The 25,389-nt window shown below is 41.3% G+C and overlaps 1 protein-coding gene across 1 annotated transcript in view; it reads left to right on the top strand.

Moving 5' to 3' along the window:
* Positions 1 to 25,389, top strand: part of VPS13A (vacuolar protein sorting 13 homolog A) — a 556,982-nt gene that overhangs the window by 13,683 nt on the left and 517,910 nt on the right. Inside the window, exon 2 of the mRNA XM_030193720.1 lies at positions 9,357 to 9,400. Within this exon, the coding sequence (XP_030049580.1) occupies positions 9,357 to 9,400 (44 nt within the window). The remainder of the gene's footprint in view (positions 1 to 9,356; positions 9,401 to 25,389) is intronic.

Below are 25,389 nucleotides of genomic sequence, written 5' to 3'. Positions count from 1 at the left end.
TATAACCATTCCAAAAATTTCCCTATTGAAATGCAGTTCCCAGTAAATTCCTCTGACTCCGAGCCCTAAGAATAAAGCAGCCATACAGCCTTCTGTGGCACATAAGATGCTGTCTGAGGATCGTGTTTCAGGAAATTGCAGCTGCTTCAAGGTGGCTGGATTAATTCTTCCAACACTAGCTGTAGCCAGCCCAGGCCTTCAGATGAGATAAGTGAGTACAATATTCAGTGATTTTGTGAGTCTTATGAGTGTGGCCTACAAAGGCAGCACAGAGAATGTATGCCCTGCAGTGTCTTGATCAAAACCTGTGGAAAACAATGGGATAAAGAAAGAAAAAGGATCATGTGACCCAAAAGGAGAAAAAGCAAAAGCCTTTGTGTCTGCTTGCAGGTAGTAGTAGTTTTTATTATCGGTACTTTGGGCAGGAAATGCCTGAACTCTGGAGTAGAGAGTTGCGTGGGGACAGAAATCCAACCCGTCCCCGCTGGAATCTAACCCGTCCCTGTCCGTTCATGCCGCAAGTAATCTCTTTCATCCCAGGTCCCAGCCCGCCAAGCCCTTGCTGTGCCACAGTCACCTTGACCCCCCTCCCCCCCCCCCCCCCACACAAGAAAGCCAAATTCTATAAGCAGTAAAATTACTTAGTAGAAGTATTTTCTTCTGTACTCTAAGACATCAGATGTACAGATCAGCACAGGACCCAAAGTAGTCCAAATTCCAAAACCAGTAAAGTCAGAAACAACACAGTTTACACCTAATTGTTCAACCACCCTTAGGTTTCACCTTTGGGATTTAAAAACAAAACGATGTACATTGTAAGGACTGGGATGAAGGAGATTACTTGCGGCATGAACAGGGACGGGTTAGATTCCGGCGGGGATGGGTTGGATTTCTGTCCCCATGCAACTCTCTATTCCAGAGTTCAGGCATCTAGCTTCTCCTACATATCCACACAACTTTGGAATGCACTACCAAAGGCCATAAAAACAATGCATGACCTAACTATCTTCCGAAAACTGCTGAAAACCGACCTATTAGGACCTTTCCCACCCTTGACTAAACAGACCCCTTTGGCATCTTTAAAATTCTCTGATTGGTTCATAAGTCATATCACACTGGTCTACCTTCCTTTTTTCATCCTTGATTATCCCTTATACTCCTACAAGATCTTACATGTGTTTTTATACACATTTTGATTCTTTATTGCTTTCCAGTTTTCCCTTCTCATGCCCTTCATTCCTCCCTTTGCAGCAGGTGTCTGGTTCCAATGGCTTTACACCTGTTCCTGTTTAAGTGTAGCATTCTAGTTGGCCTGGCTCCTAGGATTTTTCCAGCCGTACTTTCTCGCTCACTACTTGTAGTGATGGTCATGTGCAGTATTATGGTTCTGATTTACTGTTTCTCTTAGCTTGCATGTTCACTCGTAGTGAAAAGTTATGCAGCAGTTTGATCTTTCATGTCAGCTGACATGTCAGAAGACTTGTACAGTTGGTTTATAATGTTTCTCATTTGTTTTTGTATTAAAACATTGCGAAAAATTACTGTTGGAAAAGGTTCAGATTGTGTAGCTCAACTGCAGCATGAGAGGGGGGGGGGGGGGGCAGGATTTTACCTTTTACATTCACTTAATGCACTAATCACTGAGCAAATTTTCTCAGACCAGACATTGTGGAAAATCTTTGGTGTGTGATACTGAAATCCAAGAATAGGTTAGGCAGTGAGAAACATTCTTAAAATATTTACTCAACACATATTTTGGTTTGAAAAGGAATGAGAGGCCGTGCTAATTTCTGCTAGTGGGTAACAGAAAAATGTTAAGGGGTTGTTCTTAATAAATACAAAATGCAAGAACTGCAGTCAGTAAAATTCAATATTTAAACTCTGAAGGAAGAAGCTAGTGTTTTATGATAGAGATGTTGTTATAGTATGTGACAGGCAAATATGTTTTTCTGGGCTGGACACACATCGCATTGTACAGTACAGGCACTTGCCTGAAAGGGGTGCCACTTTTGTATTTCAGGAGCACTTTTTTTTTTTTTTTTTTTTGTGCCATGGTTTTTTGGTTTTTTTTTAATTTATAATTTTTCTGTTGAAAGAGAAAAATAATAAAAATCAGTGAATAATCAAATATAAAAGCATTCCATGATATTAAAAGTTATAATAATATTTAGCTTCAGCAGCAATAGCCTGTTGTACTAATCACCTCAAAAACAGAGGAGTAAGGTCAATGACATTCTAAATGCTATAGAATAGCTGCTGGCTTAACTTTGCACCTCCGAGTAAACTAATGGAATGATTGTGAGATTTCTCGAATCGAATGGACTGCAGGACTCGAGGCAGCATGGTTTCACTAAAGGCAGGTCGTGTCGGACAAGTCTGATTGATTTCTTTGGGTGACCAAACAGTTGGATGTGGGAGGGGCGCTAGATATGATGTACTTGGATTTTAGCAAAGCCTTTGACACGGTTCCGCACAGGCGACTAATAAACAAATTGAGTTCCCTTGGTATGGATTCTGAAGTGACTGCCTGGGTCAAAAACTGTTTAAGCAGAAGGAGACAGAGGGTAGTAGTAAATGGTGCTTACTCTGAGGAAAGGGATGTTATCAGTGGTGTGCCGCAGGGATCAGTCCTTGGGCCAGCGCTCTTTAGCATCTTTGTGAGCAATATTGCGGAAAGTCTGTGTGGTAAGGGTTGTCTTTTTATGGATGATACTGAACTCTGTAAAAGGGTGGACATCCTGGAGGATGTGGATAGCATGAGAGGATCTGACGAAGCTCGAAGAATGGTCCGATCATTGGCAACGAAGATTTAATGCTAAGAAATGCAGGGTCATGCACTTGGGTCACAAGAATCCAAGGGAAAGGTACAATGTAGGGGGTGAAGTACTTCTGTGTACGGAAGAAGAATGGGACTTGGGGGTGATTGTGTCTGATGACTTTAAAGTGACCGTAAGATAGATAACACGATGGCCAAAGCCAGAAGGATACTTTGGTGCATAAGGAGAGGGATGACCAGTAGGAAACAAAGAGGTGATAGAGCTCTTGTATAAGTCCCTGGTGTAGTGCCTTTTAGAGTACTGTGTGCAATTCTGGAGACTGCACCTATAGAATGATATAAACAGGATGGAGTCGGTCCAGAGGGTGGCTACAAAATTGGTAAGTGGTCTCTGTCCTAAAACATATAAGGAAGGGCTTATGAACCTCAGCATGTATATGCTGGAAGAGAGGTGGGAGAGGGGATATGATGGAGACGTTTAAATACGTCGGTAGCATTAATGTGCAGGAGGAGAGCCTTGTCCAATTGAAGGAAAACTCTGGAATGAGAGGGCATAGGATGAAGTTAAGAGGAAATAGGCTTAAGAGGAATCTAAGAAAATACTCTTTTTACGAAAAGGGTGGTGGATGCGTTGAATGGCCTCCTGGTGGAGGTCGTGGAGACAAAGACTGTGTCAAAACTCAAAAAAGCATGGGACAAGCATGTGGGATCCTTTGCGGAAAAGGAGGAGTTAGTGGTTACTGAGAATGGGCAGACTGGGCCATTTCGCCCTTATCTGCCATCATGTTTCTATGTTTTAAGGAATGTGTCTGATGGAACGTAGGTACTCAGGGTTTTTGGCGCTTGAGAGTGTGGGTTTGCTTTTGGAGGAGGCAGAAGCTGTTCTTTGGGCAGCCTTAGGATGCAGAAGGGGTAAATTTTGGGCCTGATCTATTCAATTCAATTCTTGCTTACTGTTAATATCTCCTTTCCAGGGTTCAGTGCAGTTTGCATTCTAGGTGAGACAAAAGTGTTAGTGTGAGGTATGAGAAACATTAGAGACCATTAGTGCAATGCATGGAACTAAAAACATTAAAGGAAAGGTTAATAGATGATACTAGGAAGTAGAAGTCATGATGGATTATTATGAAGCAGTCTTTGGGAAGAGAGAGGTTTTTAGCCTCTTCCTGAAGTTGATGTAGCTGTTTTCGTTGTTCTGATGGGAATAGGTAGAGAGTTCCATATTTTAACTCCAAGTACGGGGAATAGAGAGCTGAAAATTCTGATTTTGAAATGGTGATGCTAGCATTAGTTGTTTGTGTGTTAGACTGGACCAGATATAGTGAAGTGGTCTTAGCAGTTCAGAAGTGAAGCCCTGTAAGATTTGAAAAACTAAACAAACAGCTTTGAACCGGAGTTTTTCTACTATGGGAAGCCAGTGCAGTTTGTTTAGATGAACTGAAACACTAGTATATTCAATCTGTAGATTAGTCTTGCAGCTACATTGTGTATGATTTGCAGTTTTTTATGATAGTGACACTTAATATCAAGAAATAGAACATTACAGTAATCCAAGTGAGGTGGGACTAACATTAGGACTAGTAGTTCGAAGGCTTTTTGGTTGAAGAATGGTCTTACTAGTGGTAGCTGTCTCATTTTTAAATAGTGTTTTCTTCCATAGCTGATTAATATGGGAAGAGAAGGTGAGTGAAGAATCAAGCAAAACCCCTAATACTCTGGTTTCAGATTCGACTGTAAAGCTTTGACCATTGGACAAAGATATTAATGATGGGACCTCAACTCCCTGATTTCTGAACCACAGGACCTTGTTTTTTTGCGCATTCAGTTTCAGTTTATTGGTCAGGGCCCAGGTGTTAACAGCAGTCATACCTTTCACTACAGACTGAGTTGGATCTTTGATGCTGTTACTGGTAAGAGAAGCAGGATGTCATCCGCATAGGATAATAGTGGTTCATTAAGTCCCAGGTGTATTGAGGCAAGGTAAGACATAGAGATTCAACGGGATCAGTGAGAGGGGAGATCCCTGCGGGCCCCCTCAGTTAGTAGACTAGTAGTTGGAAAGTTGGTTGTTTTGCTTGACAGAATAGCTTTGATTTGAAAGGATTCCTATCTTGTCCAGGCATTTGAGTAGCAATGTGTGGTCAACAGCATCAAACGCCGCCGATATATCGAATTGGAGAAGAATTACTTGGTCTCCTTTGCATAGGTGTTTGACATATGTAATTAGAACTAGTATTAATGTTTCCGTACTATGTGACGATCTGAAGCCAAATTGTGACCAGTGTAAAATAGAAAATCTAGAGCCTGTTTTACATATGGAAAAGTGCTTTTATAATATTTTGTAGGATATACCCATGTAAAATGTATATAATGCATAATGCAACAAACCTGTCAGTGGAAATTGGGCTTTTCAGCGGCCTTTCCCTAGATATCTAAGGCCTTACATTTGGCCTTGCATATTTTTTTTCCCTTCTTATCTGAAATGCCCATGTTTACACTGCTTTGTCTCTGAACCCCCTGCCACAGTCGGAGACCTACTCCCCCCCCCCCCCCCCATATCATTAACTGAGGCAAATGCGGGCGCTAGAGGCCAATAGCGCCGTACTAGAGCCTGCGTTTGCTCCTGATCAGAGCCAGCGAGTGTGTGTAAGAAAGCAAAGGTGAAGAAGCATTGATTATCTGAACTGCTTGATGCTAGGAGCAAGTAGATCTGGACAGCTATGCTTCCTCTTTCGAAGTACCCCTGAAATGAGGACTGCTAATCCTTCTCTACCTCTAGGAGCTTGACAGTCTTCAGAGCCTACATTTCAAGTAACCTAGGAGGATATTGCGTCTTCTGTGTCCTTGCTTCATTGGTATTGTTTGTCTATAAGAAGCTGGACAGGGAAGGTCCGGGGAGATGCTGAATTGCTATCTAGCAAAGATCAGTGCATCGACACCATTTGTATTGACACTGATGGTGAGGAAGTTCATCTGGTTCTGGAGTCCATGGCGTACTTGGGAGCCATCGTATTGATGCACCTCATCATTCCCACCTTAGTAATTCCCTTATTTGTCCTGTTCGTCCTAATTAGATTGTATGCTGTCGAGCAGGGACTGTCTCTTTATGTCTAGTGTACAGCGCTGTGTTTGTCTAGTAGCCAGTGCTTTTTTGTAGAAAAAAAGGTGCCGGTACTCATTTTGGGTGGGGTCACCACATATGGCTCCACCCCTATGATAGCCACACCCACATTAGCCACACCCCTTATACCAGCTATGGCGCATATAAACAGACATCATTGAAAACATTATACTAGTATAGGAGAACAAAATAACGTGATTTCTTTTCATTATAAATAATTTCTGTAAGCTGTTACAGCTCCAGTATACCCAGTGCAAAATAAGACAGCAGATGTAAGTTCTCAGATTGGACATATTTCAAACACTAAAATGAAAATAAAATGATTTTTTTTCTACCTTTGTTGTCTGGTGACTTTTTGTTTTTCTTTCCATATTGGTCCCCGTCTCTGATTCTGCTGCTCTCTATCTGTTCCCTTAACTCTGTTTCCAGGGCTTCCTTTTCATTTATTTCTTTACTTTCCGCCTTTTTTCTTCATTTCTTGTCCTACATCCGTAAGTAAAAGCCGTCCACTGGATCCAGCTTCTGCCTGTTTTCGTCATGTGCAGTTTTTCTCCTCTCTTCCTTTTCCCTCATCTCATTCCTCACTCTTCCCTCCCCACCATCCATGACCAGCAGTTCTTCTCTCTCCCTTCCCTCTCCTCCATCCATGTCCTGCAACTCTCTTCTCTCCCCTGCCCCCTCCATTCATCCCTATCCAGCAATTCCCCTCTCTCCCTGAGCCCTGCCATCCATGTCCAGATGGTCCTCTCTCCCTTGCCCTCCTGCTCCCATGTCCAACTGCCTGCCTGCCTGCCCTGGTGCCCTCTTCTCCCCCCAAGGATCCTTTTATTTTAAATTTATCTGACCTCTGAGTCCGACCGCATGGGCAGCAGTGTCACTGAAAACGTTTCCTTCTTGAGTTCTGACGTCTCTAGCAGAAGCTTCATTATTTGTTCATTCTCAGTGTCCCGCCCTCGAGGGCGGGACACTGAGAATGAACAAATCAGGAAGCTTCTGCTAGAGACGTCTGGACTCGGGAGCGGAGCGCTTTCAGTGACGCTGCTGCCCATGCGGTCGGATTCGGACGGAGGTTAGGTAAATTTAAAATAAAATAAAAAGGATCCTTGGGGGGAGAAGAGGGCGCCAGGGTGGGCAGGTAAGTGGCGGTAACCATGGCCACAAAAAAAGCACTGCTAGTGGCGCTATAGAAATGAATAGTAGTAGTAGCAGCTTTACCCTGCATCTGATCTTGTTGCTAGTTACAGTTGTTGACAGGATAACAGTACTGAAGAGAGGTAGTATGAAGAACAGATTGATTTATTTCAGATGTGAAGTGGAGTAGAACATAAAACTGAGGAAGTTGGGCAAAAAGGAGAAATAAGGCTGGATATAAAAGGTTGGGCAAAAGGTGAAAAAGTCATGCTTTCCAGGAAGAGAGGGGCAGAGTAGTACTATATGATCTGAGCCAAAATGGAGATTTCTGTTTTGCAAGAAGGGTCTACAAGGCTAGAGAGCAAGGAAAGGGATCAGTGCCTAAGACTAGGGCACAGTGCATATCACTTAAGGGCACTGAAGCAAGCATTTGCCAGTAGTTCAGTGGTTGGAGGGAGAGGTCACACGTAGAGGTTGACCTATCGGAGAACTGCATTGAACATATTTTAGGACTACTGATATGAAAAACAAATGCAGAACATGACACAACTGTGGAGGCAGAACACAAACTGTAGCTGTACTAGAATCAAGTTTTTATAAAAAGTTCAAAAATTTGCAAACACTGTAGAGTATTAGCATAAAAGTTGAATCTACTCCAGCAATTTTAACAGGCCAATTTGAGTGGAACATAGTAGTATCCTAGTTTGGCAGATTTATTTGTTCCCTGTGCCCAAACAGCTTCATCTAAGTTCTTTCAGTACTCTGAATTTCAAGCACAGTATTTTAAACGGAATATGATGCTTTTCTGTGAGCTAATGCATATGATCTCAAGTCTTTTTCCCAAGTGTCAAACAGACTTCAGTATTTACTTTTCTGTCTAACTATCAAATTGGTAATCATTGGCATAAGCTATTAGTCTAACTTGCTTATAATTAAAGTTTGGATCAATGCTTTATTTTTTTTTTTTTTGATACAAAAATATTTTGGTGTGAAACATGTTAACCATAAAATTATCCCTATGCCACTGCAAAAACTTTGTGTCCTTAAGAACCAGATCCACTAAACCACCTGGATCAGGGCTTCCCCAACTATAGGCTGTGACACCAAATGGGGGGTGCAACCTGGCAGGATCTTCTAAGGATGTCAACCCATATATCTGGGAAATTGCATAAATGATATGGCCATAAAACTTTGATAAACACTGACCTAGACTCTCATATCTTGTCTGTTCCACACTTGGAATCCTCTTGTGTGGCTCAGTTGTGGTTTCTAGTTCATCTTACTTGTGATGCTTCTGTTTTATTTAAGTTCAATTAAAAAAAAAATGATCATCAAACCTTAACACCACTTCTGCCAAACAGGCATTTAAATTTAACATACTTGTCACTTGATCCTCTTTCATAGAGGTACTCAATTAAATGTGGAGGAGTGGCCTAATCTTTAGTGCAGCAGGCTTTGATCCTGGCAACCTGGGTTCAATTCCCACTGCAGCTCCTTGTGACCTTGGGCAAGTTGCTTAACTATCCATTGCTCCAGGCACCAGAAAACTTAGATTGTGAGCCCTCTAGGGACAGAAAAAGTAACTGCATGCAGTTGAGGCAGTGCATGAAATCTATCTCATGCATTTTCATTGTGGATATCTTGAAAACCTGATGGGACTAGGTGTGCCTTGAAGACTTGAGTTGGGAATGCCTGCTTTAGTCTGTTATAACCTGAACACTACTTGGTACTGATTGCATAACTGTTTTGGTCCCATAATCTTTTATAAATCCAGATTAGCAGAGAGGTATATCTGTTCTCAAATCTACTAAATGTTGACAACCCACTTTCTTCAAGAATTTTACTTAGACTTGTTTCCAACTTAAAAAAAAAACAGATTTATTGATTTACTATTTTAACATAGCTGAAATGTTTGTTTGAGCCAATGAGCAATTTACCATTTCCTTTAAATAAGGAATTGTAAGGATTAGGTATGTCCATTATCGGTGGCACTTGTAGCAGGTCCATTTCAGAATTAGTGGTTGTCTGTCTTCTGTTTTATCTGTACCCTGGCAGAAGTGTACTAGGAACTGTTTTTAAGGATAAACCTGGCAGTAGGACACTGAAACCAGTATCTGCTCTCAATCACTTGACAGACTTGCTCCCAATTCTGAATTAGTCTTGCTGTATGTCCTGTGCTGGAGAGTAGTTCCCTGGTGTACCTCCTCCAGGGCACTGATCAGCTTAGAGGAGTAGTCTTGTAATTCCTGAGGACTGACTATAGGTTGGTTGCTTAGAAATTCTAGAAAGAAATTTTAAAATTCTTGTAACAATTTTTTTTTCTTTCAGGTGCTGTAGCACTAAAGAAGCTTGAAATTAAAGAAAATGCACTGGTAAGGTTTTTTTTTTTTTAAAGTAATTGGACATAACATTTCCCTCATGGAGTTTTTTAAAAACTAAGCTGCAATAAGCAACTAATGTGGGTTTTATTGCAGGGTAGAATTAGCATGGGTCTGTACTACTGTCTCCATTTAAAAAGCACGGTAAAAAAAACCCATGTAAGCCTCCTAATGTGGGAGTTGGCAGGGATGTGGGTGTGAAATGGGCAGGTGGAGGAGTGGCTGGCTGTCAGCTTGTGCACAGAGGAGACATTAAGTGCAGCTCTGCTACCAGCAGTCCAGTAGTGCACCGGCAGTGGAGGTGTGTATTCGACTTGCAATCCCTTTCTAATTCCCCCCCCCCTCCACCATTGCCATAACACTCTTCTGTTCCGCCTGTTTAAATTCCAACGGCTGACCCTTCCCCCACCCCCAATCCCTCTGGAACTTACTTGGGATTTCCATGGTAGACTAGTGGTACCCAGGTAGCAGCTGAGCCCCTCTTCTGCTGCCCAGGACTGTGCTGGGATCCAAAATGGCTACTGTGAGCACTAGTGGTCATTTCATTTCAGCCCGGATACCACTGGTCCATCATGTGAGCCTCACCTAAGTCCTTGGGAGAATGGGATTTTGGTTGGGAAGATTGGAAGAGGGTTATGGCACTTGGCAGAAGGGGATCAGATCTGAAAGGAAGGGCGAGCACTTCCACTTCAGTGGAACCTTTTTTGTGTTGTTTTTCTGGGGCCTGCACTGTAATAAATGCAGGAGGTATGTCCACTAGCTACCTTGCATTTATTGCAAAGGTTTTGCCGTTATTGCATTTTAATTTTTTCAAAACTTACTGCACTTTAGTAATTACGCACTTTAGTAATTACTAAAGGGCCCCTTAATAAATCAGTTGGTGTTTTAGTTGATGGTTCTAAATATTAAGAGTTCAGAAGTTCATTTTTATTGAAAACCAAAGGAATGATTGTCATGTATAATTAATTTATTATAACCTGCAAAAATTCTCTTGGCTCTATTCAGTTTATACATAAAAACCTAGGCAACCATAGGTAAAACAATTAAAATAATTTCTTAAATCCAGACATAAATTCTGAAATAAAGTTTTCAAAGCTTTCTAAATACAAGATAATTGTCTATCAACCTTAAAGACAGTGGTAGGGAATTCCAGCATACCTCAGCCTGGTAAGGAAAGGAATAATATTAACATCTCCTTTGGTCTAAGCTTTTTAGTATCTGGGAAGTTCAGTAGATAATGTCGTGTTAAATGGCTCTTTCCCATAATTGAAAGAAGTAATAAGTTAAACGCATAAAATGGAACCTAACAATAGAAAAATTTAAAAACCATTATATATATTTTAAACTTTACCCTGACCATAACAGGTAGCCAGTAGAGATCCACAATCAAAGGCATAACTCTTAAATTTATGGGCTGCTATATTTTGTATTGTTTGATACTTTTTCAATAGATATTTATGGCAGCCTGAGTACACAACATTGCAGTAATCTGTCTGAGATAATCAATCAAAGCCTGTACTATCCAAACTAAATTAGTATTGTGCAAAGAACCTCCTGATCCGTCATAATTGCTTTAATAAGTACATAGCTTTTTTGACTATACTATGTACTTGTGTTTCTATAGAGAGATTACTATCTGTATAAACTCCCAAAATTAAGGTAGAACTGAATTTATAGTTAGTCTAATGCTGTCACATTTGACTATTCCAAATGTCACCTTGAGTACCCAGTAACAAGAACGGGGTTTTGTCTCAATTCAGTTTCAAGGAAGGCCCATGCATCCAATTGTCCAATAAGTCCAAACAATTCTGGCCCCTGACTATAGTGTTGCGTACATTATTAGAAACTAGCAGCAGAACAGTAATCCATCTGTGTATATAAATACCTTGAAATCTTCTTTATCTAGCTGGATCTCCAAAGAATGCATGAATATGTTGAATAAGATGAAAGAATGCGGAGAACCTTGAAGTACACCACATCTAACTCTCCAGGCCTCAGATAATAATCCTGACAGTTTTACTTGATATTTTCCCCTTGATGTAAAAAAACAAAACAAAAAAACACCCTGAAACCAACTTGTCTGAGATACCAAGATCACTCAATATCCCTAACGATAAAGTATGATCAACTGAATCAGATGCAGAAGATAGATCAAATTGCATGATAGAGACTTCTGACCTTTTAGACCGTAGGGATCATACATAGGAGGTACATAGAACAGTTTCAGTACTATAATTTTTACGAAAACCAAATTGGGACATATTCAGTAGTCAAATTGTATAGATACATGGGTGATTAAAAATGTGCCCACTTCCAGAAAACCTTTTCTTTTGAAAATTAGCAAACATAAAAGCCCCGATGCTCAAAAGTGAATGCAGGTGCTAGAGGCCATTAGTGTCATACTAGTGCCCACATTTACCTGCACAGAATGCTCAAAGGCGTCTAGCTTGGGAAACAACAAGTGTGCCAGGCTCAAGTGCAGATAGCATGCAAATGTAGTCAAGCTCATGTTAATTAGTTCTTTTTGTATTTCTCCCCAATGCTGAAAAAAGAGCTCCTGAAGCAAAACTGCCTTACTACTGCAAAAAACCCCAGGTCGGAGCAGGCGTTAGGGTGTTGGAGGAGAGGATTTCCTATGATTCTCATGCTTCTTTCATTCTTTCTGCAAAATTGATTGCTTTTGGAAGCAGAAGGAAACCCATGCAAGCCCTTAAGCACTGGTTGTGAGAAGCAGCAGCCCCATGTGAAAGCACACTGTGTCTGTTTCCTCTATTTAAATTTAAAGCGTTCATGCTAAAAAAAAAAGAGAAAAAATTAAAAATGCCCAGTGAAAGCACGCATTAACGTCTGTTTCGTGCATCTAAATATATGTGTCCAAGCTTAAAATAAATAAATAAATGTAAAAACACATATTTAGGCCACAGAAAACAGATGCCAATGTGTGCTTCACGTTCGGGGTTTTACCAGGCGCATGCACACAGGAACCGAGCTTACTGCGGAACTCTTCTGCGCATGCATCAGCACAATCCTCCCACCGAACTCCCTAATGCTACGGCGCATCTATATTTGCATTTCATTAGCGTTGTGCGCTATGGTGGTAGTGTGCACTGTTCTAGCGGTATTTATATGGCGCTATTCAGAATAGCGCCAGAGTTTTGAGCATCAGGGTCAAAGAGCGTACTTTGGAAAGACTGTATACCTTGTATGCACTGTTTGGATTGTGGCAAAGGGGTAGACAAAATACCTTGTTCTACAAGGGAAAGAGGCAAATTCCACTACAGAAAATGTAAACACTGACAAAGGAGCAGCGTAAAACTAGCAGGTTAGATGAACCAATTTTATTTCATCCTTTAATTCCAAAGCAGATAAACGCAGGGAAAATCAGGATTGTACATCTCTGTATTGGGAAACTGTCAGGATGTGATAATAGACCATCTCATACAGGATAACCCTTGGAGCCATGGACTTGGTAGGAGAGGGCAACATCTTAGGGGTCAAACTGAGTCAAGTCCTACAACCACATTAATGGTTTCTGGACAGAGGTGTAGCAAACCAAATAATCCCTGTTTATACTTTCTTTGAATAGGAAGAGCACTCTGTTCTGTTTGAAGATATAGACTCAGACAGCAAACTAGCCTTAGATGCCTTTTTCCTATGTTGGGAGATGGCTTTCTGTATGTATATTTTCTGATTCCGCCAGTGGCAATGACTCTTTTAAAAATCAGTAGGGCCTGGAGAGCTATCATGCTCATAGCTCCCTATTTTGCAGGTTTGGTTCACACTGCTATGAGAATTGCTACACAGGGAACTGAGCTGGTTGGGGTCTTCTCTGAGCAATAATTATATCGAATTGGGGAACTGTTAAAACATAACCCATTGATTAGAATTGAATGGTAGTTTATTCACTAATTATTTCATTATTATTATTTTATTATTGGCAAAGTATGGAAAAGTGATATACAGTTTGGCTAGTCTTCTCTTTGGAACAGAAGGACGCGTTACACCCATATCAGCCAAGCTTTGAGGACATTAACAAACTGCTTTGGTTGTTAGATAAGATGTGACTGCAACTGCATAGGGGACTCATTGTTAGTCCTTCTGTTTCTCCTCGTGGCCTTTAATATGGTGGATCATTCTTTGCTATTAGGTTCAGAGAGGTTGAGAAAGTGTTTTTGTGGCACTGGCTTCAGCCATTTTTTTTTTTCAAGGGTTTACAACTGTATATTGAAATCAGCAATAGTTAGGGGCAATGGAGTTAATGTGGTGTGCTTCAAAGATTGCTGTCATCACCAGTTTTAGTCAGTATTTATGTGAGCCAGTTTTGGGATTGAATATTTATGTGGATGCTCAGCTGTACCTCTGGATTGTGAATGAGTCTATAGTCACAGGCAATCTGAATTATTGGCTGCCGTTGTGATGTGGGTTACTGAATCCAGGAAAATCTGAGGTATTGTGGCTAAGTAGAAAAGATGGGGCCTTGTTTCTGCAGGTTGAAGGGGAAATCCTGGTCCTAAAAGAGATGGTGCATTGGGGGGGGGGGAGGGGAGTATTTGAGACTCTAATCTCTCTCCCTGGGGGTGCAGTTAATGTGGATTTCTTTTGTATGTTGTACTTTGTTGGACATCTGTATTTGATCCTGCATATGCGTGATTTGTTGGTACAAAAAGATTTGGCTGTGATCTTCAATGCACTAATTGCCATTAGGATAGATTACATAATTACTGCAGTTCCTTGTATTGAAAGGAGGGGGGGTTGCCTTGTAAGTTTTCACAGGTTGCAGCTTTTGCAGAGTACAACAGCTAAAATGCTGGTAGGGAAAATGGCCAGGGTCTATGTAATTCCTATTATGAAGGAATTTCATTGATGACCAGTGAAATGATGATGAGCACAGTTTCAAAAAGGAGGCTATATAAAATGAAGCTGATTAAAAAAACCCAAAACAAAACTTAGAGGAGCAGCTGCAAAGGTAAAATATTTACACCAGGCATGGATGCTACTCAAAAACACCATCCTGGCAGCCCAGACCAGATATATTCTATGTATTAAAAAAGGAGGAAGGAAGGCCAAACGACAGCCTGCATGGTTAAAAAGTGAGTCGAAGGAAGCTATTAGATATAATAGAAAATCCTTCAGTAAATGGAAGAAGGATCAGACTGCAAATAATAGGAAACAGCACAACGTACGCAAAGAGAGACTTTGAAAAGAAGATTGCGTTAGAGGCAAAAACATATAGTAAAAACCTTTTTTAGCTGTATTAGAAGCAAGAAGCTGGAAAAAGAATCAGTTGGGCCACTAGATGACTGGGGGGGGAACCAGGCCTTAGTGGAGAGATTAAATGAATTCTTTGATAAATTAAAGAGCAGCAAATCACCTGGACTGGATGGTATGCATTCCAGAGTACTGATAGAACCAAAAAACGAACTTGCAGAGCTATTAGTAATATGTAATTTATGTTTAAAATCAAGCATAGTACCCAAAGTTTGGAGGATGGCCAATATAACGCCAGTTTTTAAAAAGGGCTTCAGAGGTGATCCGGGAAATTATAGACTGGTGAGCCTGACGTTAGTGCCAAGCGGAATGGTAGAGACTATTATAAAGAACAAAATTATAGAGTGTGTATATATATGTATATGTATATGTGTGTATATATATATATAAAAAGCACGGATTGAGACAAAGCCAACATATATTTAGTCAAGGGAAATCTTGCCTCCCTAATCTACATTTCTTTGAAGGGGTGAATAAACATGTGGATAAAGGTAAGCCAGTCGATATTGTGTAGCTCTATTCTCAAAAGGCACTTGACAAAGTACCTTATGAAAGACTTCTGAGGAAGTTAGAAAGTCATGAGGTAGGAGGTAATGTCCTATTGTGGATTAAAAACTGGTTAAAAGATAGAAAACTGTGTAGGATAAATGGTCAGTATTCTCAATGGAATAACTAGTGGGGTAATTAAATTTGCTGATGACACAAAGTTATTCAAAGTTGTTAAATCGAAAGAGGATTGTGAAAAATAGCAAAAGGACATTGTGAGACAGGGACACTGGGCATCCAAAAGGCAGATCACGTTTAATGTGAGCAAGTGCAAAGTGATACATGTGGGAAAGAGGAACCAAGCTATAGCTACATGATGAATGGTTCCACATTAGGAGTTGCCACCCAAGAAAAGGATCTAGGTGTCATCGTTGATACATTGAAATCATTTGCTCAGTGTGCAGTGGCGGCTAAGAAAGCAAATAGAATATTTAAGAATATTAGGAAAGGAATGGAAAACAAAAATGAGAATGTAATAATGCCTTTGTATCACTCCATGGGGCTACTGCACCTCGACTACTGTGTGCAATTTTGGTCACCGCATCTCAAAGATGTAGCAGAATTAGAAAAGGTACAGAGAAGAGTGACAAAAGGTAATAAAGGGGATGGGACGACTTTCCTATGAGGAAAAGCTAAAGCAGCTAGGGCTCTTCAGCTTAGAGAAAAGACAGCTGAGGGGAGATATAGAAGTCTATAAAATAATGAGTGGAGTGGAACGGGTAGACGTGAATCGCTTGTTTTACTCTTTCCAAAAATACTAGTACTAGGGGGCTTTTGATGAAGCTACTAAGTAGTACATTTAAAACAAGCTGAAGAAAATATTTCTTCACTCAATGTGTAATTAAACTCTGGAATTTGTTGTCAGACAGTGTGGTAAATAAAAGCAGGGTTTAAAAAAGGTTTGGATAACTTCCTAAAAGAAACGTCCATAAGCTATTATTAAGATGGACTTGGGAATTCTAGTGCTTATTTCTAAGCAGCATAAAATCTGTTTTACTGTTTTTGGATCTTGCCAGTCACTTGTGACCTAGATTGACCACTGTTGGAAACAGCTTACTGGGCTTGATGGACCTTCAGTCTGTCTTAGTATGGCAATTCTTATGTTCAGTTTAAAATTTTGGCTTTTGTCTATGTGGAAATAAGAGTCAACAACCAAGTTGTAATACACTTTTATTGACCAGCTTCTTGTATCTTTGACAAGCTTTCAGGAGTCATCCTCTCCATCAGGTCAGTGGAGAAACAAAACAGTTACATTGGGTTTAAATAGTAAACTTGTCTAGGTTTTAGGTTGTCTGCATGTGTTAGTACAGCTTAGTGAAAGGTTGAGGGGGGGGGGTGGAGATGGTAACACTTTACAGTTCAAAGGCTCTATCTGACAATGGTTGAGAAAGCTTGTCTGTATAGAATCAAAACACTTCTGACACAAAAGCACTATAATTTCAAATGTTTTCCATTTAGTTCCTTTCCAGCACCATTTATTGTAAAGTCATTAAGGGAGTGTTCTTCCTTTGAAAAATGTTCACCTACTGTGTTGTCATTCTGTTGTTTGTGGTTTTATTTTTTGTAATAATTCATCTATGAAGATTGATGTATGTCCTAAATTATTGACTTTTTTGCCAATTTAACATGCAGCCTTATATGTATATGTGTATATGTATGTATGTATATATATATATATATGTGTGTGTGTGTATATATATATTTTTTTTTTTGTGTGTTGGGGGGGATTCTATTTTTGGTTTACCTAAGTTTCTGTTACAAGTTATGGGGTTGGTGTAAGGTTAGAATTTTTTTTTTTTTTGGGGGGGGGGGGGGGGGGGGGGGGGATATTTCTTTTAGTAATCCATCCTCCAGAAATAAAGTTGAAGATCTTTGCCTTAGAAATCTAGTTCTGGATTGTTACTACAAGTGGTATATGTTTTGGACTACAAAGCATTGAATAAGAAGGGACCAGAAGAGTATCTAAACTTGTTTTTTCTTCTATCAGCAAGGGCACCACCCCATGAGCTTATTACAGCATATGCTCCTAGTGGGACTGTCTTTCCCAATAATTTGTCTGGAATGCACTAGACATTGTTGCTTAGCCCAGGTTTTGTGGAATTTAGTTGTAGTTTGAGAATCAGCAGGAGACAGTTTATTTTTCATAAGATTTTAAGGATGTTGGCTAGTCATTAAGGCTTTTGTAAATATTTAGGAGTAGGCAAGAACTGCTTTGGAATTATTTGCAGAAATCACAACCTTGATGTTAGAGATTCAGTGAACTGCTGTTACCCTTCCAACATGCCTCAGATCTTTCAGGCTTCTAGGTGACACTCCATTGAGAAGATTGTACAGTTTTATAGAGAAAAGGTTTGCTGTCTTGTATAAGAGAAAAGCCATAGATCCCCTTTTTTGTACCACATACACACTGCTTGAATACCTTCTACATCTATCAGCGTAAGCTTTGAAAATCTGCTTTTAAGGTTCATTTCAGTACAATTGGCACACATCACCAACCCTGCATAAAGTAAACCCTTCCATGGCGTCCCACAGATCAACCCAGAGACTTGTGGGTTGTGTCCCTCTACCAGCAGGTGAAGATAGAACCTCCAAGGTTTGCTATATGTGGACCTGTGCAGCCAGCTGAACCTCACTATTCTCGCTATCTAGCAGGTGGAGGGACATCTCTGTGCAGCCCTGGTTTGATCTGGCTACTGGTGTCCTTTGGGCCTAGTTTAGCACAGACAGGGGTTGAGTGGCTGTTTGCAGCTTATGGTGTACACCTGGTGGTGGCTGTTGGCCTGATCGGGTGTTTTCTTTCTCTCCTGACTAAAAAAAAAAAAAGAGCAGTTTTAAGGGCTAATGGGGTGCTAAGAGGGGAATAGGGGCTGGAGGTGGGTGGGCTGAGTGGCTTACAGAGGTACAGACTGGTGTGGGGGGGCAGACTGGCTTGCCTGAGGGTAGGGCTGGAACATTCCTGGTTTGCAGGGGTGAAGATGGGGTGTGCTGACAGGCAGGGGGAGGGGGTAAAGGCTGTAGGGGCTGGATGGTGAGTTAGCTGAGGTGGAAGGTGATAGCTGATTTAAGGGAGAAAGAAGATAGTGGGATTAGAAAGAGACTTCTCGAGAGCTACAAGCTCAAAATACTGGAGGATGGTAAGGTGGAGAGAGTGCAAGGATTAGGTGACTGACAAGGTGTTGGGGGGGGTGGAGGTAGATGCTGGCTGTGTATTTTGCCAGTGGCCTGCAAGGGTGCAATAAGAGCCTGCGTTTACTAAGCTTTTTTTTCCCCTTGGACAATAAATGTAGAAACAGCTTTAGTAAATCAGGCCCTACAGGAACTGTGAAAAATCTCAGAAGTGATTCTTACCTCCTTTCCCTCAACTTCAATGGAGACAACTCATGGGAAGGAGGAGAGCCGAGGTTTCAACCACAGGCTCCTAAGTCTTTGGGCTGGCTCCTAAATACCAAAAAAAAAAAAAAAAAGAAAGGGGATGGGATTTGATATACCACCCTTGTGTTACAGTCAAAGTTACTACTACTACTTATATTTTCTAAAGCGCTACTACGCAGTGCTGTACACTTGAACATGAAGAGACAGTCCCTGCTCGACAGAGCTTACAATGTAATTGGGACAGACAAACAGGACAAACAAGAGATAAGGGAATATTAAAGTGAGGATGATAAAATAAGGGTTCTGAACAAGTGAATAAGGGTTAGGAGTTAAAAGCATCATCAAGAAGGTGGGCTTTTAGCTTAGATTTGAAGATGACCAGAGATGGAGCTTGACGTACTGGCTCAGGAAGTCTATTCCAGGCATATGGTGCAGCAAGATAAAAGGAACGGAGTCTGGAGTTAGCAGTGGAGGAGAAGGGTGCAGATAAGAGGGATTTTACCCAATGAACGGAGTTCCCGGGGAGGAATGTAGGGAGAGATGAGAGTGGAGAGGTACTGAGGAGCTGCAGAGTGAATGCACTTATAGGTCAATAAGAGGAGTTTGAACTGTATGCGGAAACGGATAGGAAGCCATTGAAGTGACTTGAGGAGAGGGCTAATATGAGCATAACGAGACTGGCGGAATATTAGTCATGCAGCAGAATTTTGAACAGATTGAAGAGGAGAGAGATGGCTAAGTGGGAGACCTGTGAGAAGCAAGTTGAAATAGTCTAAGCGAGAGGTGATCAGAGCGTGGATGAGGGTTCTGATAGTGTGCTCAGAAAGGAAAGGGCGAATTTTGGTTGTTTACATATTACATACAGGTACTTATTTTTTGTACCTGGGGTAATGGAGGGTTAAATGACTTGCTCAGTGTCACAAGGAGCTGCAGTGGGAATCGAGCCCAGTTCCCCTGGTTTTCAGACCACTGCACTAACCACAGGCTGCCTCCCCTTCTTTAGGCACAAGGACTGAAAGATTGTGGGTAGGATCTAGCCAATGGAAAGGGTTTTGGGAGCAGAGCACTGGAAAGTGATTCTAGTTGCAGGGACTAGGTGGTGAGTTGGTGAAGTTCCTTTACTGTTTAAGTGAAGTCTCTGTAAGGAGGGGAGGTGAATTCATTGCTATGGTAGAAGCAGTTCCCAACAGCTGTGGCATACATACAGTGGAAAGCGCAATTCCTTCATCACTATGTTAACACAGATTCAAGCACCCCTCTTCTGACTGGGAAAGGAAATGACACAAAAAGCCAACACATACACACACTTGCCACCTTGCATACACTTAACCGGCACAAGCAAGCTTGCACTCACACCTGCTTAAATAGAAACAAAAATAATCAATTTGGAGAAATTGCTCCCAAAACAAAGACCTTGGACCTCATCCCAGGTTCCTGGATAATAAATTGCCTTAAAATGTACAAAATAAATCCTGGGTTGATCAAATACATCACCATGAAAATGTGGCAGGCCACTGTTTTAAAATGCTAGTCTTTTTACCACCACCCCAAATAATTATGTACCAGCCACAATATTTTGAAGTGATAAAAGACTAGGAAGGCTACGTATGAGAAAAGCAATCGTTTTTGTTTACTTACCAAAGTACAGATATATAAAGGTACAGATATAATGAATAGTTTCTCATGGGAGAACAGCCGCCACTAAACATAAGCGTTCTCTGCCACTGTCTCTCCAAAGTAATGCACAGCTTCAACTGTTTATATAGCCTTTATTTTCACATAGGTTTAATAAATTATCTTCCCCAAAGATTATTCTGTTTTCTTTCAATACCATCTGCTTTTTCTCTCTGTTAAACCACATTTTTCTGTCTGTTCATAATTGCCCCTTTCCCACGCTTGCTTGCATGCAAGAGTGTCTTATCAGATCATGAGTCTCCAGCTCACATGCTTATCAGCTTTTGCCTTTTTGCCCTGTCCAGTTTCAAGGTGCACACCCGTACTCATTATCTACACCACACTCCAGCGAGGCATATTTCAGGGACATTCCCTGTCACCACTTCTGTTTTGTATTGACAGTTGATTGAGTACTGTTATTAACCCTTTGGGCTATGGGTTTAGCCTTAACTCCTAAAGATGGCAAAGATCCAGAGGTTGTCACACTTACTGTTTGTAGCTGGGGCTTTGCCAGAGGTGATCTTGGGTAGGCCCGGGCCCATCCACTTTTGCCTCAGGCACACACCAATCATGTAGCTGGTGGAGATCTCCAATATCTTTCAGTTGAAGAAATCCTGATCACTTAAAACCTGGCTGCCAGGGGGAGGGGAAGGGAGTGGAAGTACGGGTAAGGGAAAGGGGAGGGAAGGAAACAGGGGAGAGGGAAGGGAAGTATAGCTAATAAATAATTGACATATATGTACATATTTAACATAAAGAGGGATTAGTTCTGTATGTAAGACCTTCTTTAATCATAATGTTATTATGTAAATTCTATAGCGAAAGGAGTTATATTGAAATTGTTAATATACAAGAAGAAAGGATGCTGTAACAAAGAAGAATAAGACAAGAGGTATTGGGGGGGAGGGAGGGGTTAAAGGGGGGAAGAAAAAATGAAAAACTCACACGGACTTATGGTTGTAATTTATTGTTCAATAACAATTGTTTTAAACTAAAACCTGGCTGCCAGCAACTCAGAATGCTGCTGCTGACTGACACCATGTTCAGTTCTTACGCATGCTTAATTCATGCGTGAGAACGTAGCATGCTTGGACCGCTGACAGCTGTACTTGAGTTGATCGCATAGGCTCTGAATTTCTTCAGCTGGAGGGGTTTTAGGATCCCTGTTAAGGTACTATAAATTTTAATTTGAGGGGAAGGAGGAGAATGGAATGGGATTCCTGTAGTGCCCACCCATGTTTTTCATTGGCCCACCCAGAATTTTGTTTTTGGCTATGGTATTGGATAAGTTGCCTATGCATATTACATCTTATGAACTCCAGAAGGAAGTTCTCTTTTGGCATGATGCAAGCACTACAGTGAGCATTAGCAGTAAATTTCAGACACAGATCGTATTCCAAATAACTCCTGGCTTGGGAGTGAGGTTCATTACTGTCATGGTATGCGCAACTAGAAAGTGACCAAAATTGGGGCTTATATCTGCAGCCAGAATCAAAGCCAACACCGAAACTGTAGCCCATTGCCTGTTCCCCCGGGCCAGCCCTCTGCCCTTGGGGGAAAAAAAATCTCCCCAGGCCACCCACCAATTCTATTCTCACCCATAGGTCTTCCCCGAGCCTACCTTCTAAAAGCCTTGATGGTCTAGTGGCCTCTTTGAAGTAGGAGCAATCCTGAGTCACTCCTGTTCTTATACACTGCATAGTGAAAATTGTGGCTACGACTTCCCATGGCAGCCTCTTGAGACTGCTGTGGGAGGTAGAGTGGCTGCCATTTTGTGATTGGAACCAGCTTGGCAGGAGCAATTCCCAGTTGCTCATGCCATTTCCAATCTCAAAATGGCTGCCACAGTAAGTCTTGTGAGGCAGAGAAGTCACGGCCACCATTTTCAGTATGCAGTAGGTGGGAGCAGAAGTGACTTGGGATCACTTCTGCTTTGAAGAGGGCTGCTAGACCACCAGGGCTTTTAGAAGGTAGGCCTGTGGAGAGTCCAAAGGGGGGGGGGGGGTAGAGTTGGTTGGTGGCCTGGGAGGACAGGTCTGGTTTTTTTTTTTTTTTTTTTTGTCTGGGATGGGGCTGGCTCAGGCTTGTGGTGGCACAGACTGGGGGCAGGGAGTTTGTTTCAACCAAAAATGTGTTGGCATTTTTGGCTGAAACACGAACCCAGATTTCAGGCCGGTTTTGGTGCTGAATCCGAAACTGAAATTCAGTCGGCCTTTATGCGCCACACTAACCCAGTTGGAGACATTGCTCTTGAAACAAAACAAATATATAAAGCAAAGAGTGACACAACCACATATGCAAAATGGACTAAATGAATATACATACACAGATGCAAAGGAACTGTGTGTTTATGCACATGCATATATGTTGAGTTTGAAAGAATTTCATGAGCCGTGCTTTGCATGTTTTCTCCACTTGTTTTTTCCTACGGTATCATAGTTGAAATGTTGTGTTCACCTTTCTGAGGTTTAGTATAGATTGTTTACAGTAGGGTCACCATGTAAAGGTACTCGATGAGATTTGGTGAAAGGGGGTAGACTCAGAATTTATTTCTTTACAGGAAGAGTAGTGGACGCATGGAACAGCCTCCAGATCAAGCTGGTGAAGGCTAAAGCGAGGGACAAGCACAGATCTCTAAGAGATGGGATTGGCCTTAGTCTTTATTTTCCATTAATTTCTATGTTTCTTCAAGAGAAACTTGTTTCTCCCGTCAGAGATGCATAGGAAATCGCAAGTTTTACTGCTGAATTGTAGGTTGTGTTGTCTGACACTGGTTTTATGTGTGAGGACCGTTACCCTGCTTTTCCTCTGAGAAAACAAAAGTTGCTAAGTTGCTTTGCTGTAACAGCATGTCACTCCTGAGAAACATAAACCTCCCCAAGGAGATTTTTTGCTAGATTTATACAGAATTGAGGTGGCCCTGTGTTTGACACAGGAGGTCCCACATATGCACTGTGCACTACTGTAGAAGCCCAGAGCTTTGTTTATATTTTTCTATTCTCGGCTCTTGTCTGATGTCACACATGAAGTTGTCCATTGGGAGCATCTGTTGCAGGTAAGCAACTTTGCTTTCACTGCTGGATGGTGACAACATTTATTTAATTTATTGCTTGGCGCTAATACTTAGGGATTCCTACTTCTGTGGTTGATATATTTGGCTTGTCCTTGGAGAAAGCAAAGCCAATTGCCTGAAACAAGTATTTTGAGAGGCCAGCAGGAAATACTGTAAAAGTGTTGTTTTTCCAGAGCTCTGTGAGACTCTCCTTTTCAGTGGCTTACTGAGGGCGGGGCGGTGGGGGCGGTCTGCGCCGGTTGCACGCTGCAGGAGGGGTGCAGGGAGCAGCCACACAGCTGTGGGCTCCGCTGGTTCCCTGCTCCCTCTGCTATTACTTCCTGTTCCGGGGCAGAGGGAGCAGGGAACCGGCGGAGCCGACAGCCGCGCTGCTTCTCCCAGCACCCCAGCAGTTAAGAAGAATGCAACTGGGGGGTGGGGCATGATGTGCTGGGAGGACGCTGCACCTGGGGGGAGAGACGGACGACGCTGTACCCGGGGAGGGGGGAGGGGTGCGCAGTGGCGAACCGCCCCGGGTGGCAGCCGACCAAGGAACGCCACTGCTCCTTTTTGTAACCATCCATAACATCAGCCACTCATATGGCTGATCATTGTTGGTTGATAATTGTTTGGAGGACATCTGTTATATAAGGGGAAATGGGAAGGGAATGGGACTTGATATACTGCCTTACTGTGATATTTTGCAACTACATTCAAAGCAATTTACATAGTATATACAGGTACTTATTTTTACTTGGGACAATGGAGGGTTAAGTGACTTGCTCACAGTCACAAATGCTGCAATGGAATTGGATCCAATTTCCCAGGATCAAAGTCCACTGCTCTAACCACTAGGCTGGTACTTCACTCGATGAGTGGAGGAGTAGACACGGCAAATTATTTTGATACTGAGGCATGTTTCATTCAGTATAGATTTCATGATGAGACACAGCCTTGTATTACATTCAGAGCAATCGTTGGTTAAAAAAAAAACTTTTTTTTTTTTTTTTTAAAGATTTTTAATTAAAATCTGGAAAATCTGAAGGGAGAACAGTATTGTAGAGCTTTTTCAGTAGCGGCTCTATTGGGGTGGAATAGTTTACCCGACATTCTGGAAACAACTCAAATAAATAGAACTTGGGAGGGAGTTTTTTTTGGTAATTCTGGTATTATGATCGCCATATAGTGGGAGGAAGTGGACTACTGGGTCTGTTTTAGGGCGTCTTTTACTAAAGCTTAGCTTGAGTTATCTGCAGCAGGGCCCATAGGAATAAAATTTATTTATTTAGTGCATTTTTACCCCACCTTTTCCTACAGGATGTGGGCTCAAAGTGGCTTACAATAGAGTGGAAAGGTGATCGCCAGACCAGTGGTAATACAATATTTAAATAAGTAGGCAGAGAGAAGAAAGCAAAAAGAATAGAAATTAAGGAGTCCAAAATTAAGTTTTGACTCGCTGAGACAAATTAAGGTAGGTAAAATGGGCTCTGCTGCAGATAACTTGAGCTAATCTTTTGTAAAAGACCCCCTTAGTGTTTGTGTATGTGTTAAATATATTTGAGAAGTTTTATGTTTTTCTTTGTTGATTGCCTTGGGTGGAACCTTTTAGATTTTGTTGGAAAGGCAGTTTATCAAGCACTGAATAAAAATAAGCATTTTTTTAGGAGGGGGTATAATACATTTGGATAGGTAAATTAAAATCTATTTTATTTTTTCTGCTGTACAAATTTCAAAGTATATGCTTTTCTCTTTTACCCAACGAAAAATTCAAAACTAAAGTCTTTCACATAAAGTTAAGCAATTATTTGTTGTATATGAAGTAATTAGATGTGCTTTAGAAACTGAACTTTTCAGGTGTCGGACCCATGCAAAATAATGAACAGCAAATTAAAATGTAATTATGTAAAAAAGTTCAGACCATTATGTATTTGGTGAGAAATAGCCAGTTATTTTCTGCTGACAGGGTATCATTGGATTTTCAACAGCACATTAACTATGTAGCTCTGCTGAAAATCTGGGCAGACTGCCACTGAACTATCCAGTAAGTGCCAGGGCTGTCTGCAGACATCTT

Source organism: Microcaecilia unicolor, chromosome 2 (genome assembly GCF_901765095.1).
Source record: "Microcaecilia unicolor chromosome 2, aMicUni1.1, whole genome shotgun sequence".
Lineage (NCBI taxonomy): Eukaryota > Metazoa > Chordata > Amphibia > Gymnophiona > Siphonopidae > Microcaecilia > Microcaecilia unicolor.
This window is presented reverse-complemented; position numbering and strand designations above follow the sequence as displayed.